The 12,800-nt window shown below is 42.6% G+C and overlaps 1 protein-coding gene across 2 annotated transcripts in view; it reads right to left on the bottom strand.

Moving 5' to 3' along the window:
- The window catches only part of dqx1 (DEAQ box RNA-dependent ATPase 1), an 81,010-nt gene that overhangs the window by 51,317 nt on the left and 16,893 nt on the right, over nucleotides 1–12,800 (bottom strand). The window contains exons 2-4 of one of the 2 annotated variants that reach the window (XM_034192188.1): nucleotides 11,617–12,073; nucleotides 5,282–5,475; nucleotides 2,776–3,229 (exon numbers count right to left, since the gene is read on the bottom strand). In XM_034192188.1, the coding sequence (XP_034048079.1) occupies nucleotides 2,776–3,229; nucleotides 5,282–5,475; nucleotides 11,617–12,027 (1,059 nt within the window). In that variant the 5' untranslated portion in view covers nucleotides 12,028–12,073. The remainder of the gene's footprint in view (nucleotides 1–2,775; nucleotides 3,230–5,281; nucleotides 5,476–11,616; nucleotides 12,074–12,800) is intronic. The other variant, XM_034192189.1, reaches the window with a different exon arrangement.

Genomic DNA, 12,800 nt, shown 5'->3' with positions numbered 1-12,800 from the left:
AAGATGGTGAATACTTATGTACGTGTGATTTTTTTTTTAACTTTTTTTCATTCTTACTAAATTTCCACCTCCCTCTCTCCCTCAAAAAAATTTTTTCCCACACTGTCATTATGAGGTATTGTGTGTAGAATTTTGAAGGAAAAAAAACAAAAAAAACAATGAATTTTATCCATTGTGGAACAAGGCTGTAACATAAAATATGGAAAAAGTGAAGTGCTGTGAATACTTTCTGGATGCACCGTAACTAGTGATACAAAATGCAAAACATGCACTGAGCACAGTTTTTCCCAATCACAGCCACAGAAGCCTGTAACTTCTGGGTTGTCTGGGTGTCTTGGTGGCTTTCCTCACTCTTCTTCTTGCACAGTCCGATAGTTTGTGAGAAGTGTCTGCACCACACAGATTTACCATAGAGTGACATACTGTTTGTATTCCTTCATAATTTATGTAAATGAAGTCCAAAACGCATTCAGTGACTTAGAAATGTTCATGTATCCATCCCCTGACTGGTCTGAAGAAAAGTGGTTATAAAACTGATTATTGACAGGTATTATACCAAAGCGTTCAATTACTTATGCAAACAATCATCTTGGCCATTATATTCTTAATTAGTTTATATTGCGGTATTTGGGGATTACCTTTCACTGCTATGCAGATGATACTCAGTTATATTTGCCGATAACTGCTGGTAATCTCGTTCACATAAAATCCTTAGAAGATTGCCTTGCATCAGTGAGAAGTTGGATGTCTAGAAACTTCCTACTTTTAAACTCTGAAAAGACTGAAATGATGGTTCTTGGTCCAGTGAGACATCAGCATCAATTTGACCAGTTAACACTCAGCCTAGGCTCGTGTGTCATACATCACACTGACAAAGTGAGGAACCTTAGGGTAATTTTTGATCCTTCGTTGTCCTTTGGTCTCCATATTAGAAATATTACTAGGACTGCTTTCTTCCACCTGTGAAATATAGCGAAGATTTGTCCCCTCCTGTCTATGGTTGATGCTGAGACCCTCATCCATGCGTTCATCTCTTCTAGATTGGACTACTGCAATGTTCTATTTTCTGGTTTACCGCAGTCTAGCATTAGGGGTCTCCAACTGGTTCAGAATGCTGCAGCCAGACTTTTGACACAAAGCAGGAAGTTCGACCACATTACACCCACTTTGGCGTCTCTTCACTGGCTTCCTGTCCCAGTGAGATCAGATTTTAAGGTTCTGCTACTAACCTATAAAATTATTCATGGACTGGCACCCTCCTACCTAGCTGACCTAATTAAACCTTACATACCGGCCCAGGCTTTACATTCTCAGGGTGCAGGACTACTTTGTGTCCCTAAGGTGAATAAGAAGTCTGCGGGTCACAGAGCTTTCTCTTATCATGCCCCTGTGTCAATAAAACAATCAGATTCTGTGGAAACTTTCAAGTCCAGACTTAAGACGCACTTATTTTCCCTTTCGTATGGCTAGCATACTGGTGCAGTTTTGTTTTACGCTTTTTACTCTTAATTCATGTTATTAGTAATTGAAGTGGGCCGCGGCCTCAACTTTACCTAAAATCTGGGTCTTTTAGTGAAGCTTAGGGCTAGTGGCCGGCGATCACCTTAGTATTTCTTCTGTTTTTCTTGTTGATTAATGCTGGCAAATTATACAGTATTTTTTGTCTTTCTGATGCCTGATTCTGTTTTTTTCCTCTGTTTAAGGTGCAGCTCCATCCAGAGATGGGAGTTATGTTTGTGTTGGCAATCCTCCTGTCCTGTGCACCAACAGCAATTCTTGTATATTCGTCCGTGAATTGTTCTGTGAATTATTTCTGTAATTTATGTTTGTAGCATAGACAAGCAGAGGGTCACATCTTTGAGTCTGGTCTGCTTGAGGTTTCTTCCTCAGGGGGAGTTTTTCCTTACCACTGTTGCTCTGGGGGTTGGTAAGGTTAGACCTTACATGTGTGAAGCACCTTGAGGCAACTCTGTTGTGATTTGGCGCTATATAAAGGAAAATAAATTGAAATTGAAAATTGAAAAATAGTTTATATCAAGTTGTAGAGATTTGCTTTGAGTTTAAGGAAGATAATTTTAGACATTTTTTTTATATTGGAGAAGCCTGATTTACTTATTGTTTTTGAAATTAAAATGTGTGAAATACCAAGGGGCTCAATACTTTTGGAGGCCACCGCAAGTCAAATTTGAGATGCCGCTTGCAACATTTCACACAAGCCTCACAAACAATGACCAGATATTTTATTCACTTTTCCGAGAAGAGATCACCTACACAAATGCAAAAGATGCGAGTGTGCACACTGGAGTCTGCAGGGAGAATTCCATACAGTTTGTTTGTATCATTTTTAAGATTTGTATAGTTTTATCAGTCTCCTTAGAGAGCTGACACACAATCAGCAAAAACACAAATGCAACTTTGCATGTGTGCGTGTCTGTTTGGACAAGATAACCCAAAAACTGCTTTAAAGATTCTCATTCAGTCATGATTACTGTCCAGAAATCTGCAATTTAGTTAAATAGCATGTTTTTCCATTGTTGTCCAAGCTATTAAAGTAACTTTGTTTCATCATGATGCTGCTTTCTGTGAATGTGTGTTTGAATATTAAAATCTATATCATATTCAGTGTTTGCACAGAAATGCTGCAAATCTACATTTAGCTTGAACGGTTTTAAAGCAGGATTCGCCAACAGCAACTGATGTTGTTCCCTCACCCCATAATAACAACAATATCCAAGTAACCATCCACCACTGGTGTAAATATTATAAAACGTGTACCTGAGTGCTCGCCAGAAACACCATCACATCACCCTCCTCGCCTCTGCGATGTAGATCAAACACCATGTGACAGGCGGCAGCAGCAGTGGGTTCCTTCCCAGATGAAAGCTCCCGGTACACTGTCTCCACCTTTCCTAGTTCTCTAGGCTCTTCCACCCTGACCTCTGATCCCTCCTCCTGGGTCCCGGGTGGGGCGTTACTGATTTGGCTGTCCAGAGAGAGTAGAGGCACGGTGGATCCAAGAAAGTCGGCGAGCCGCGGTGCGAGTGTAGGGTGAGTGAGGAGAACCACCCGGAAGTTGTCTGGCCTCTGGCGGCAGACATCGCACAGGAGGCCCAGCAGCACGTCGGTCGCTACGGTGCGCTCCTGGACCTCATCCAACACCACGACACCATACTGATGCAACAGAGGGCCCGACATCATTTCTTCAAGTAGGAGGGTGTCACTGACAAATCTAACAAAACAAGCACACAACAACAAACAGATGGTCGGACAGCAAAAAAAAACCTGAACACATTAGGTTCAAACCCCCCCCCCCCCCCCCCCCCCCAAAAAAAAACAATTCACAAAGAGTTAAAAGTTAAAGTGTAGGTGACAACATGTAATGTTTTTTTCAGTATTTAAGACTAAAATTAAACAGTTTGAAATTTATCTGGTGTGCAGTCACTGAAGAGAGAAATATTCGGATTTTGAACTTCCTGGCGAGTCCCGACATTGCAGAAGAAGGAGGAAGTGACATCAGCGCTGGAACCATTATCTTAATAGCCCCATTAATTCATGGATTTTCACAGGCTACTGACATCCCCGTTTCCACAGAGTTGTTTGGGTCGGAGCTACACCGTGTTTTCACCGGCAGAATCATTTTGACTGGTAGGTGGAAACACTTATATTGGCGAGTGCGCACACACACACGGTGTCTGCAGCTTCTCCACTCGACACGAAGGCAAAACTGACTGTTTTCACATTATTTTATTGTTCTGTGGATCATGGGAATTTCGTCGGGTGCAGACTGTGATGTTAAGAGCAGATGAGGCGCTGCGAGTCTTTTAACCTGCAGCGCAAAGCAGCTCACGCGGAACAAGAGGATCCAATAGCTGCAGACACAATGAACAGCTTACACATGTATCTGACTATGCCGGTCGTGGATCAGTACAGCGACTACAGAGACTCGAACCATCATGGACTTTTCTTCAGCCAGGACAACCAATTAAATTATTTTCAGACATCGTTTTGTAAAGGTGGATAAGTTTTCAGATGACCTCACTGAAACTGACAGGTAAGAGTATATTATTTACTCCTTGTGTGAATGGTTTTAATATTTAATAATAACATGTTACGCTACTAACGTACAGTACACTAGCTATTTAAGAAGGAAACTATTTATTTTAAAAAATAGCAGATATTTTCAGTCCGTGACATTTTTCAGATCTGAATGTACCCGTTTTTCAGGAAAAATCTTTTTTTTTTTTTTTTTAAATCAGTTGATTAGACCAAAGAGCTGGTAAAAAACAAAAAAACAAAAAAAGTATCACCTCCACCGGCATCCCGAAATCGCCTGCAGTATTTATTTATTTATAATCACCATTTTGTGTTTTGAACTCTGCCAATATAATCACTGTTGTCAGACTGAAGGTTTTCCTCCAAGGCTTCGTCTCCCTCACTGTCATCTAAATAAGGCTCAAAACCATATGGCTGTGTCCTCCACAGTTTCTTCAGACACACATTTAGACTGACCTTAAAACAAACAAATCAAACAAACAAACAAAAAAAAGTCCCACACTAGAAAAAAAAAAAAAAAACTGTCTGAAAACAGCTCGACCTCTACTGTGTTTACAACTGATTTGGGCTTGAATCAGCAGGTGCTGTTCTTGTGATGATGTAGCAACAATATGGCCGCAGCTGAGAGATGAAACAGAGCACAGGCTTCAGACATCTGTTGTTTATCCTTCACCTGCACACTTAACGACTTTTATTGTTCAGGATTTTTCTTTTTTTTAAATATCAACATTTAATCATTCTTAGTGATTATTTGTGCACATTTTTGGTGTCACCTACAATTGAAATCAGGGGTGGGCAACTTGTTCCAGAAAGGGCCAAGAGGGTGCAGGTTTTATTTGCACCCACCGACTCCACCGGGTGATTTCACTGATCAATATCACTTTGAGCAGATGGAATCAGTTAATCAAGTGGTACCTGCTGGAGTCAGTGGCTGACTCCAAAACCTGCACCCTCTTGGCCATTTCTGGAGCATCTTTGGACACCACTGCTTCATAAGCTCAGAGAATCTGACTTTCTCTAGTACATTTTCTCAAAATATCACCCCACTTTTATTTTTTAACAGATAGTGAAATTTCTATGGTCATGAAAACCCCCAGAGATATACATGTAATCAGGAAACAGTGTGCCAACTGAAATACTGTAACATTTTGGTGTGAAAGCATCCCGTTAGGTGGTGATTGAGCTGATCAGTGTCATCCATTGTGTCCCACTGTCCGTGGCTCCTAACCTGAGAAGGGTGTCGGTTGTGCAGCTGTCATCATGTGCCACCCTGTAGCCCACCTCCAGACCCAGGCTGAGGTCCATCTCATCTGCCACACATAAGGCCAGACTCATGGCAGATACCGCGTAGGGCTGGGAGCAACACACCAGGCCCTGAGAAAACTCATACGACAACGCGTACTCCACACACCACTGCGGCACCTGCACGAGAAGAAAAAAAAAAGTAGTGAACATCAGATGTGCAGTTCATGGCTGCCAATAAGCGTATAATCAAACAACGACACACCACTGAATGTGTGTCATCCTACAACTGGGTGTGTGCACACGATGTGTAATCATGCAGACACCATTTTCTACACGGCAAGTCTAAAAAAAAAAAAAACAAAACAAAAAAAAAAAAAAAAAAAAAGCTGAAACTATTATTTTCAAGCCTGTGCGTAGATATTCATATCAGGAAGGTGCACCGTAAACAGAGCAACGCTGTGATTTTAAAGGGGCAGCTGTTAAGTGATTAGTACATCACTGATCACAAAGGGTGTAGATTCAAGTTCTATTCCAGGCCTTTGCTTCGTGGTACCCGTTTGTGTCTTTGGACAAGTCACTTGAACTGCATCGCTCCAGTCCACCCAGCTGTTAATAGGCTTTGGCTGGGAAAGTAGCCTATGACAGAGGAGTCATACACTTATCCCCAAAATGCTGTGGTGTGCATGGATAAGCAACAGGGCAGCACAGTCTCGTTTGAACCCCTACATGTTATCGCGGGACTTGACCACATATGGGGACAGCCGGCATGAACACAGCAGAAAATCCCCGGGCAGAGTGTGGGAGTTTCAGCACAAACCATTCAGCTCAGTAAACTTGAAAGCATAGTCACTGTCACTTAGTGGACCTGCCGGTTTAAGACATGATGGTTTAAAATGGTTTCCGCTGAAACCCCCGTCCTCCAAATGGTTTGTACTGACACTCCCACACTCCACCCAGGTATTAGTCTCTTCCCACAAACAGCGTCAATTCTAATGGGAAAACGGTACTGCTTTGTTTTTGGCTGCAACTACTGAACCAGTCACAAAAAGTGCCATTTTTTTGGTTCCCAGTGGAGAAGGGAAGACGAGGCAAATGGAAGATGTTGTGTTGGTAAGTATTAGCCTACACAGCTAACCAGAGTAGCTGCGTTCTATCCCCTGCACAACCGCCTTGACATGTTTGAGCAACGGGTCATAAACAAACCACAACACATCATCACTTTTTCTTTGCATGCCATTTGCACAAAAACAGAACATGCCGTGTTTCTGTCCCTGGAAGTAGAGAAATTGTGTCATATTTTACTCCTTTAGTGCCCGCTCTCAAACGAGGCTGCACTACCCAATAGCCTGATGGTCTTCAGGGCCTGTAAAGATTATTTGATCAATTTAGTTGTATGATGCCCAGTTTCCTGTTGCAGTTAAATAAAGCTCTACCATAACATGAGAGACGTTATCCACACAAAGATGAGTATCTTGAGAATAACACTAAAAGTAACTATCCATAAGCTGACCAACGGGTGTTACATTACAAGGGCCCGAGATCAAAGCCCTGTGGTACTCAACATATGACTGCAAAGTATTTTATTATGCAAGATATGCTGTTATCATTTAGATCAGAAAATTGGTATTTTGCAATTAACCATAATGCAATGTGGCACTCGCGCACATGTGTGCAAAGTTGTAAACTGTCCATCCTTTACACATCTACATAAGCAAAAGACACTGAACAAAAGTTGACAACTGGAGTTTGCAGTTTGTCTCATTCAACACACCAGTGCTCAAACGATGGTTTTCAAAGATGTTTAACTGCAGCAGTTTAAATGCTATTAAGGATAATATCAGCGGTAAGTGATGGATTCGCAAAATTCAGCTTTGTGGGTCTTAAAGGTAACTGCAGACATTATATTTTTTTTACTGGATCAAACAAATAAATAGCATCAAGAGCAGATGATGTCAAAATGTTTTTTGTGTCAGACTCACTGTGTATTTTTGATCCATGTACTTTTGTACATTCTACTGCTGTAGGTGTGTCCAAGTTCAGTGAGGAACAACTACAGTGTCATTAACAGGATGACTAGAGACAACAAGCACCTAACACAGGCCTAAAATAAATATTTAATCAAACTCGGGACTCAGTCTCATGATGGGAGTCTCTAAGGTCTGTTAGGTCTTTTTACTGTGACCGAAACGCACATTACGCAAAACACGCACACCAATGCAGTTCTGGTGCTTTCAGTGTTTTCCTTAACAGCACATTTTCATTCTGAACCATCTCAGATGCTGCGTGAAGGTTAAAATAAAAGGTTTAATATCACTTACAGCTGAGAGTAAAGCAGGCAAAGTGCAAAGCAATAATACACTTATGAGTACTTCTGTCGCAGTATGAAAAAAAAAAGGTTTAAAAATCTATATTAAAGTACACAGCACTAGCATGAAGTGTGCACACTGAAGAAGGTTCCAGAAACGGGAGCCGAGGGCGTTTGCTGGTCAGATGAGTGGTCGGGTTACATCAGATCAGAGTAAATCTATTGTGGTGAACCGATGCCACCTTTCAGCTCGATAGCCGACATAAAGACAACCAGGTCAGCAGATGGGAGGGACCCGTGTCCCGACTGGAATAGATACTCCCACCTACACCATGAGTGTTAGGTACAGACACGCTGGACAAACTCCGTGCTCAGTGGAACATCAGTATTTAAGCCACCCTGAACTAAGCTGAACTCTGGATCTAATCCTCCTCCTCGTGGTGTCCTGTGAATATCAGCTCTGCAAACATCTCACTGCATTTTTTTAAAAACATACAGCTTTTTATTTTTCATTTCTTGGCTCTACCTCAACATTTAAAGTTCGATTCAACTTACGACATACATACGCCGTCTGCCACCATGTCGGATTTCAACGTTATGATGTGCATGTACCATGTTGCGATGCGTCCATCCATTTTCAATACCCGCTTACTCCAATTAAAGCCCTGGTCACAACCCACCGTGCGTTTTTTTTTCGCCGTACGTTTTCTGCGGATACCACGGCAGTAGCAACAGCAAGGAGGGACTACGTCAACGCACGCCCCCCGTACTCCTGGTGAATCCGCAGCTCGACCGCAGCGAAAGTTCTGTATGCAGTAAAACCTCTGCGGCGTGTCTGTGTGCTCCCAAAACCGTAAGGAGGCAGTACTTACAACGTACGGATCTCCAGATTTTGCCCACGTTTTTGCAAGTAGACTGCACGCACGTGCAAGTACGGCGGGTTGTGACCACGGCTTAAGGGTCATGGAGGTGCTGGAGTGACAGGGCGTGAGGCATGTCCACAGTTTATCACATTTTAACATGACACTGCATGTCCACAGTTTGTCAGCATTTTTAAAATCTGCTCCTCTGAAGGGGAGAGAGTGTTTTTTTTTTTTTTTTTAAATACCATCTGCCTGAAATCTGTTTCTCACAACCACCATCAAGCTCATCACAAACTGTGCAGGCCAATCACAGCCTAGCCTAAAGAGGAACAGGCCAATGACGGGGTGGTAGGCAGAGCTCGAGCCGCGGCTTATTTTCCTCTGGCTTACAGTTAGAAATAGAAGCTTTTCAACAATTCAGTAAACAATGTTAGGAAAAATGTTAACTGAAACAATATTATGTGCGAGTTTAGATCAGCAACCATGAGTTTTTTGATACATTAAGATGGTATAGTATCATAGCTTTTGCTATTTTGAAGGACAACCCCAAGTCAACTCGGTATACAATTAGAACAGGGACCTACAAAGTCCAACACCCAAGTCACGTGGTTCTGTGAGGCTTTGCCATTCGAACAGAGCTTAGGTTCGTGTGTTATACATCATATGGATAAAGTGAGGAACCTTGGATTAATTTTTGATCCTACGTTGTCCTTTGATCTCCACATTAGAGACATTACACTGCTTTCTTCTATTTGCGAAATACAGCGAAGATTCGTCCCATCCTGTCTATTGCTAACGCTGAGACTTTGATTCATGCATTTGTCTCTTCTAGATTGGACTATTGTTAATGCTCTATTTTCTGGCTTACCACAGTCCAGGATTAGGGGTCTTCAACTGGTTCAAAACGCTGCTGCCAGACTTTTGACACAAAACAAAGTTTGACCACATTACACCCGTTTTGGCGTCCCTGCACTGGCTTCTTGTTCCTGCAAGATCGGATTTTAAAGTACTGTTATTAGTTTATAAAATTGTTCATGGACTTGCACCTCCCTATCTGGCTGACCTGGTAAGCCCCTATGTACCGGCTCGGGCACTGCGTTCTCAGGGTGCAAGACTTCTATGTGTTCCCAGGGTGAATAAAAAGTCTGCCGGTCACAGAGCTTTCTCCTACCGTGCCCCAGCTCTGTGGAACGATCTCCCGACACACATTCGGCAGTCGGATACTGTGGAGACTTTTAAGTCACGTTTAAAGACTCATTTGTTTTCCCTGCTTTATCATTAGTGTTATGATGTGTTTTTATTCTTGTATTCTTTTATGGTTGTCTTTTTATTGTGTTTTAAATTTTTAATTGTTTTTTTTTATGTTGTGTGAAGTGCCTTGAGACATTTTCATCGTGAATTGGCACTATATAAATTAATACATTTGATTTTGATTTTGGTCAGTTTAGTCCAATGAGCTAACTTTACCTTCAAAAGGTCAAACGTTGCATGACTAACAGAAAGTTTGTATAGAACTTCATATTAGACTTTATGTTAAGAACATTGGTGCATAATTAACCAGTTTCTTCTCCCTCCTACGTATCACTTTTTCATTAAATAAATAAATAAAACACTGCCACATCTCTTACAAATGTGTAAGTATAACAAAAGTGCAATTGAACATGTTAATGTGCTACAACCCAAACATCTGTAAACATCTAACAAAACAAATGACAAAAAACACCAATGACAATCAGTTCAATAGTATTCAAAGATCAAAACTAGATTTTCTTTCCCCAAGTTAAAAATACAATGCAATGCTAAAATACCCTCGGAAATACGAGCATGTACCTTTTAACAGAGTCTGCAGGAGGGCGTGTATGTGGGCATAGCTACATGAGCTTTTCAAAAGACCAGAAGTTTCCTTTGACCATGTGTGAAGCATGTGCACACTGATGTTCGTGAGATGTCTCGTAAATCATTCCAGAGGTGTTATCAGGTTATAAGAGAGTATGACCTTTTCAACTCATAAAAAAGGTCAAGGTTAGCCATCTTTGAAGTTGTCCAAGGTCTGTATCCCAAGAATGATCCCTGTGAATTTGAAGACCCTGGCAGTAATAGGACTGGACTTACGCTGAGCACAGACAGACCGACGCAAAGCCTTCTCAATACCTGATGGCCACATTTTGATGGTCTCAGGTATTAAAAAAAAAAAAAAAAAAGATCTTTCAATCACAAAAAATGGCTGAGGGATGTGGAGATTTCCAGGGTAATAATATTCTCTGTCATGCTAATACCTGCATCACACTAGAGGCTGAATGAGCCCAAATCACCAGCTCTCCACAATTTCTCTTATAACTCACTCAACTGGTAAGCATTGAAAGCCGAGATAGGCATGTCCCAACTTGTCCTCTAACACTCCGAAACGGAGGTGTTCCTTTGTCTCACTCGAACAGCGAATTGGTCGTGACGCACAAAGCCTCCGCGCGGCTTTCCATGACAAAATCTCGTTAAAAGTGAAACCTGCCGGAAAATGGTTGATGTCCAGCTCTTGTGATAACCAGAGAAAGTGCACACGACGGTCCCAGCTCCACACAGCCATCCGTTTAGAAATAATCCGGTGGTTTGTGCCTGTCGTCGCAGCTCGGAGCACAGCACGCCGAGCGCCATTGTGGGCCATCCTTAAAGCTGTAGTTACAGTCCTTATTCTCTGTGAAACCCATAAAATTTTCACCGAAAGCCAGATAAATTTTTCGAATGGTTTCCAGGTGCCAGTCTCTAACAGCTTCTGAAAAAATTCTGATGGAAAAAAACCCCCAAATCATTCCGCCATTTCCAGACAATGAAAATCCGACAACGGGACGGGACCACTCCTTCCACAAGGCGTGCTCACAGGCGAATGACGTCACCGACAGGCGTGGAAAAACTCACGCATGCGCACGAGGGTTCAAGCTTGTCTGACGTGAAAACACATGAATCAAATCCATATAGTTTAAAAAAATTTAAAAGGTACGATACTTTATGGACAGACCTCATATACTGTACATGCACGGGGCAGCGAGTGTTTTGCGCCCGCTTGACCACACGTCACGGTAAAGACTCAACACGGCACTACAGAGGACATCTGACATTTTAGCAACGTGAGTGGCGGGTGTGCAAAATGACAGAAACCTGCACCGACAGTTGCACTGTGCGCCACTTTGTGCAGGGTGTACTGGTCGTCTCCATTGCCGTGGTTACCTGGGTGCTTTTTCCACTTCCACTGGGTGCGCTGAGCAGCACTATGCTGTGACTCTCCAGGTGCTCCAGAAAGCTCTGCCTGACCTTCCAAACAGGAAAGCGCCGTCTCTTTTCCAGCAGTGCAAAGTAACGTGAAGAGAAGGGTAAACCGTCATATGGGTTCACTTCAAGTTCTGCCAGCATTCTCTCCTCCCCGTCTCCTCTTCCTCCGTCCCCATCGTCATCATCCAGATCCCCAGAGAGGAGGGAGGACACAGACACAGAGTCCAGAGCCGCTGAGGGCTGCACGAGGGCCCCAGAGGGGAAGGTGGAGGAAGACCGCGGCGGTGACGATGACATCATCACCTGGGATTTAGGAAGGAGTCAGGGTGTGGCTCCAAGAGATTATCTGCAGAGAAACAAACAAACAACCTGACTTTTGTATTGAAGCGTGTCGTCAGGTCAGAGATGTATGATAACGACTCAGTGAGCTATGTTTCATTTCCTGCTGCCATCGTTCTTCACAGCCCACAGAACCAGTCACCCACCTGCAGGTTACCAGGAACACTATAATCTTCAAGCAGGCGTGCACTAAATCAGATAAACCGAAAGTTAAGAGATTCAAAACCCACCATGTTCAACATTAAAATCTCCTTCCACTGTCTGAGTGCGACACTTTGACAGATGCACAAGTCTGAGGTTTTGATTCGTCAGCTGTGCATGGGGTGGATTTTTTTTTTTAAACCACACAAAACATTTGCCTCAACCATTAAGAAACACAAACAAACAGTCTGCCACTGTGTGGTAAATCTGTGTCAAGCTGGCAGTTCTCTGAGTGACTATGCTGGAAGGAGAGTAGTGTGGGAAGCCTCCAAGATACCCAGACAGCTCTGACGGAGTTTCTGTGGTTTGAGAAACTGTACATAGTGCAACTTTTGTTGTTGCCTCATGAGTGAATGGGGATGCAACAAGCAAATGTCGCACCATTCCCAGTTTCTCCACTCACATCCACAAAAGCTTATAACTCTCACAGAGTTGTCTTGGTGGCTTCCCTCACTAATCTAATTCCAACGTAGTCACTCAATCTTTGAGAACTGGTGAAGTGACAGATTTACCGTACAGTACCATAGCACTTG

The sequence above is a fragment of the Thalassophryne amazonica genome, chromosome 17 (assembly GCF_902500255.1).
Source record: "Thalassophryne amazonica chromosome 17, fThaAma1.1, whole genome shotgun sequence".
Lineage (NCBI taxonomy): Eukaryota > Metazoa > Chordata > Actinopteri > Batrachoidiformes > Batrachoididae > Thalassophryne > Thalassophryne amazonica.
Note: the sequence above shows the minus strand (reverse complement) of the source record. Positions and strands in the feature narration are given on the sequence as shown.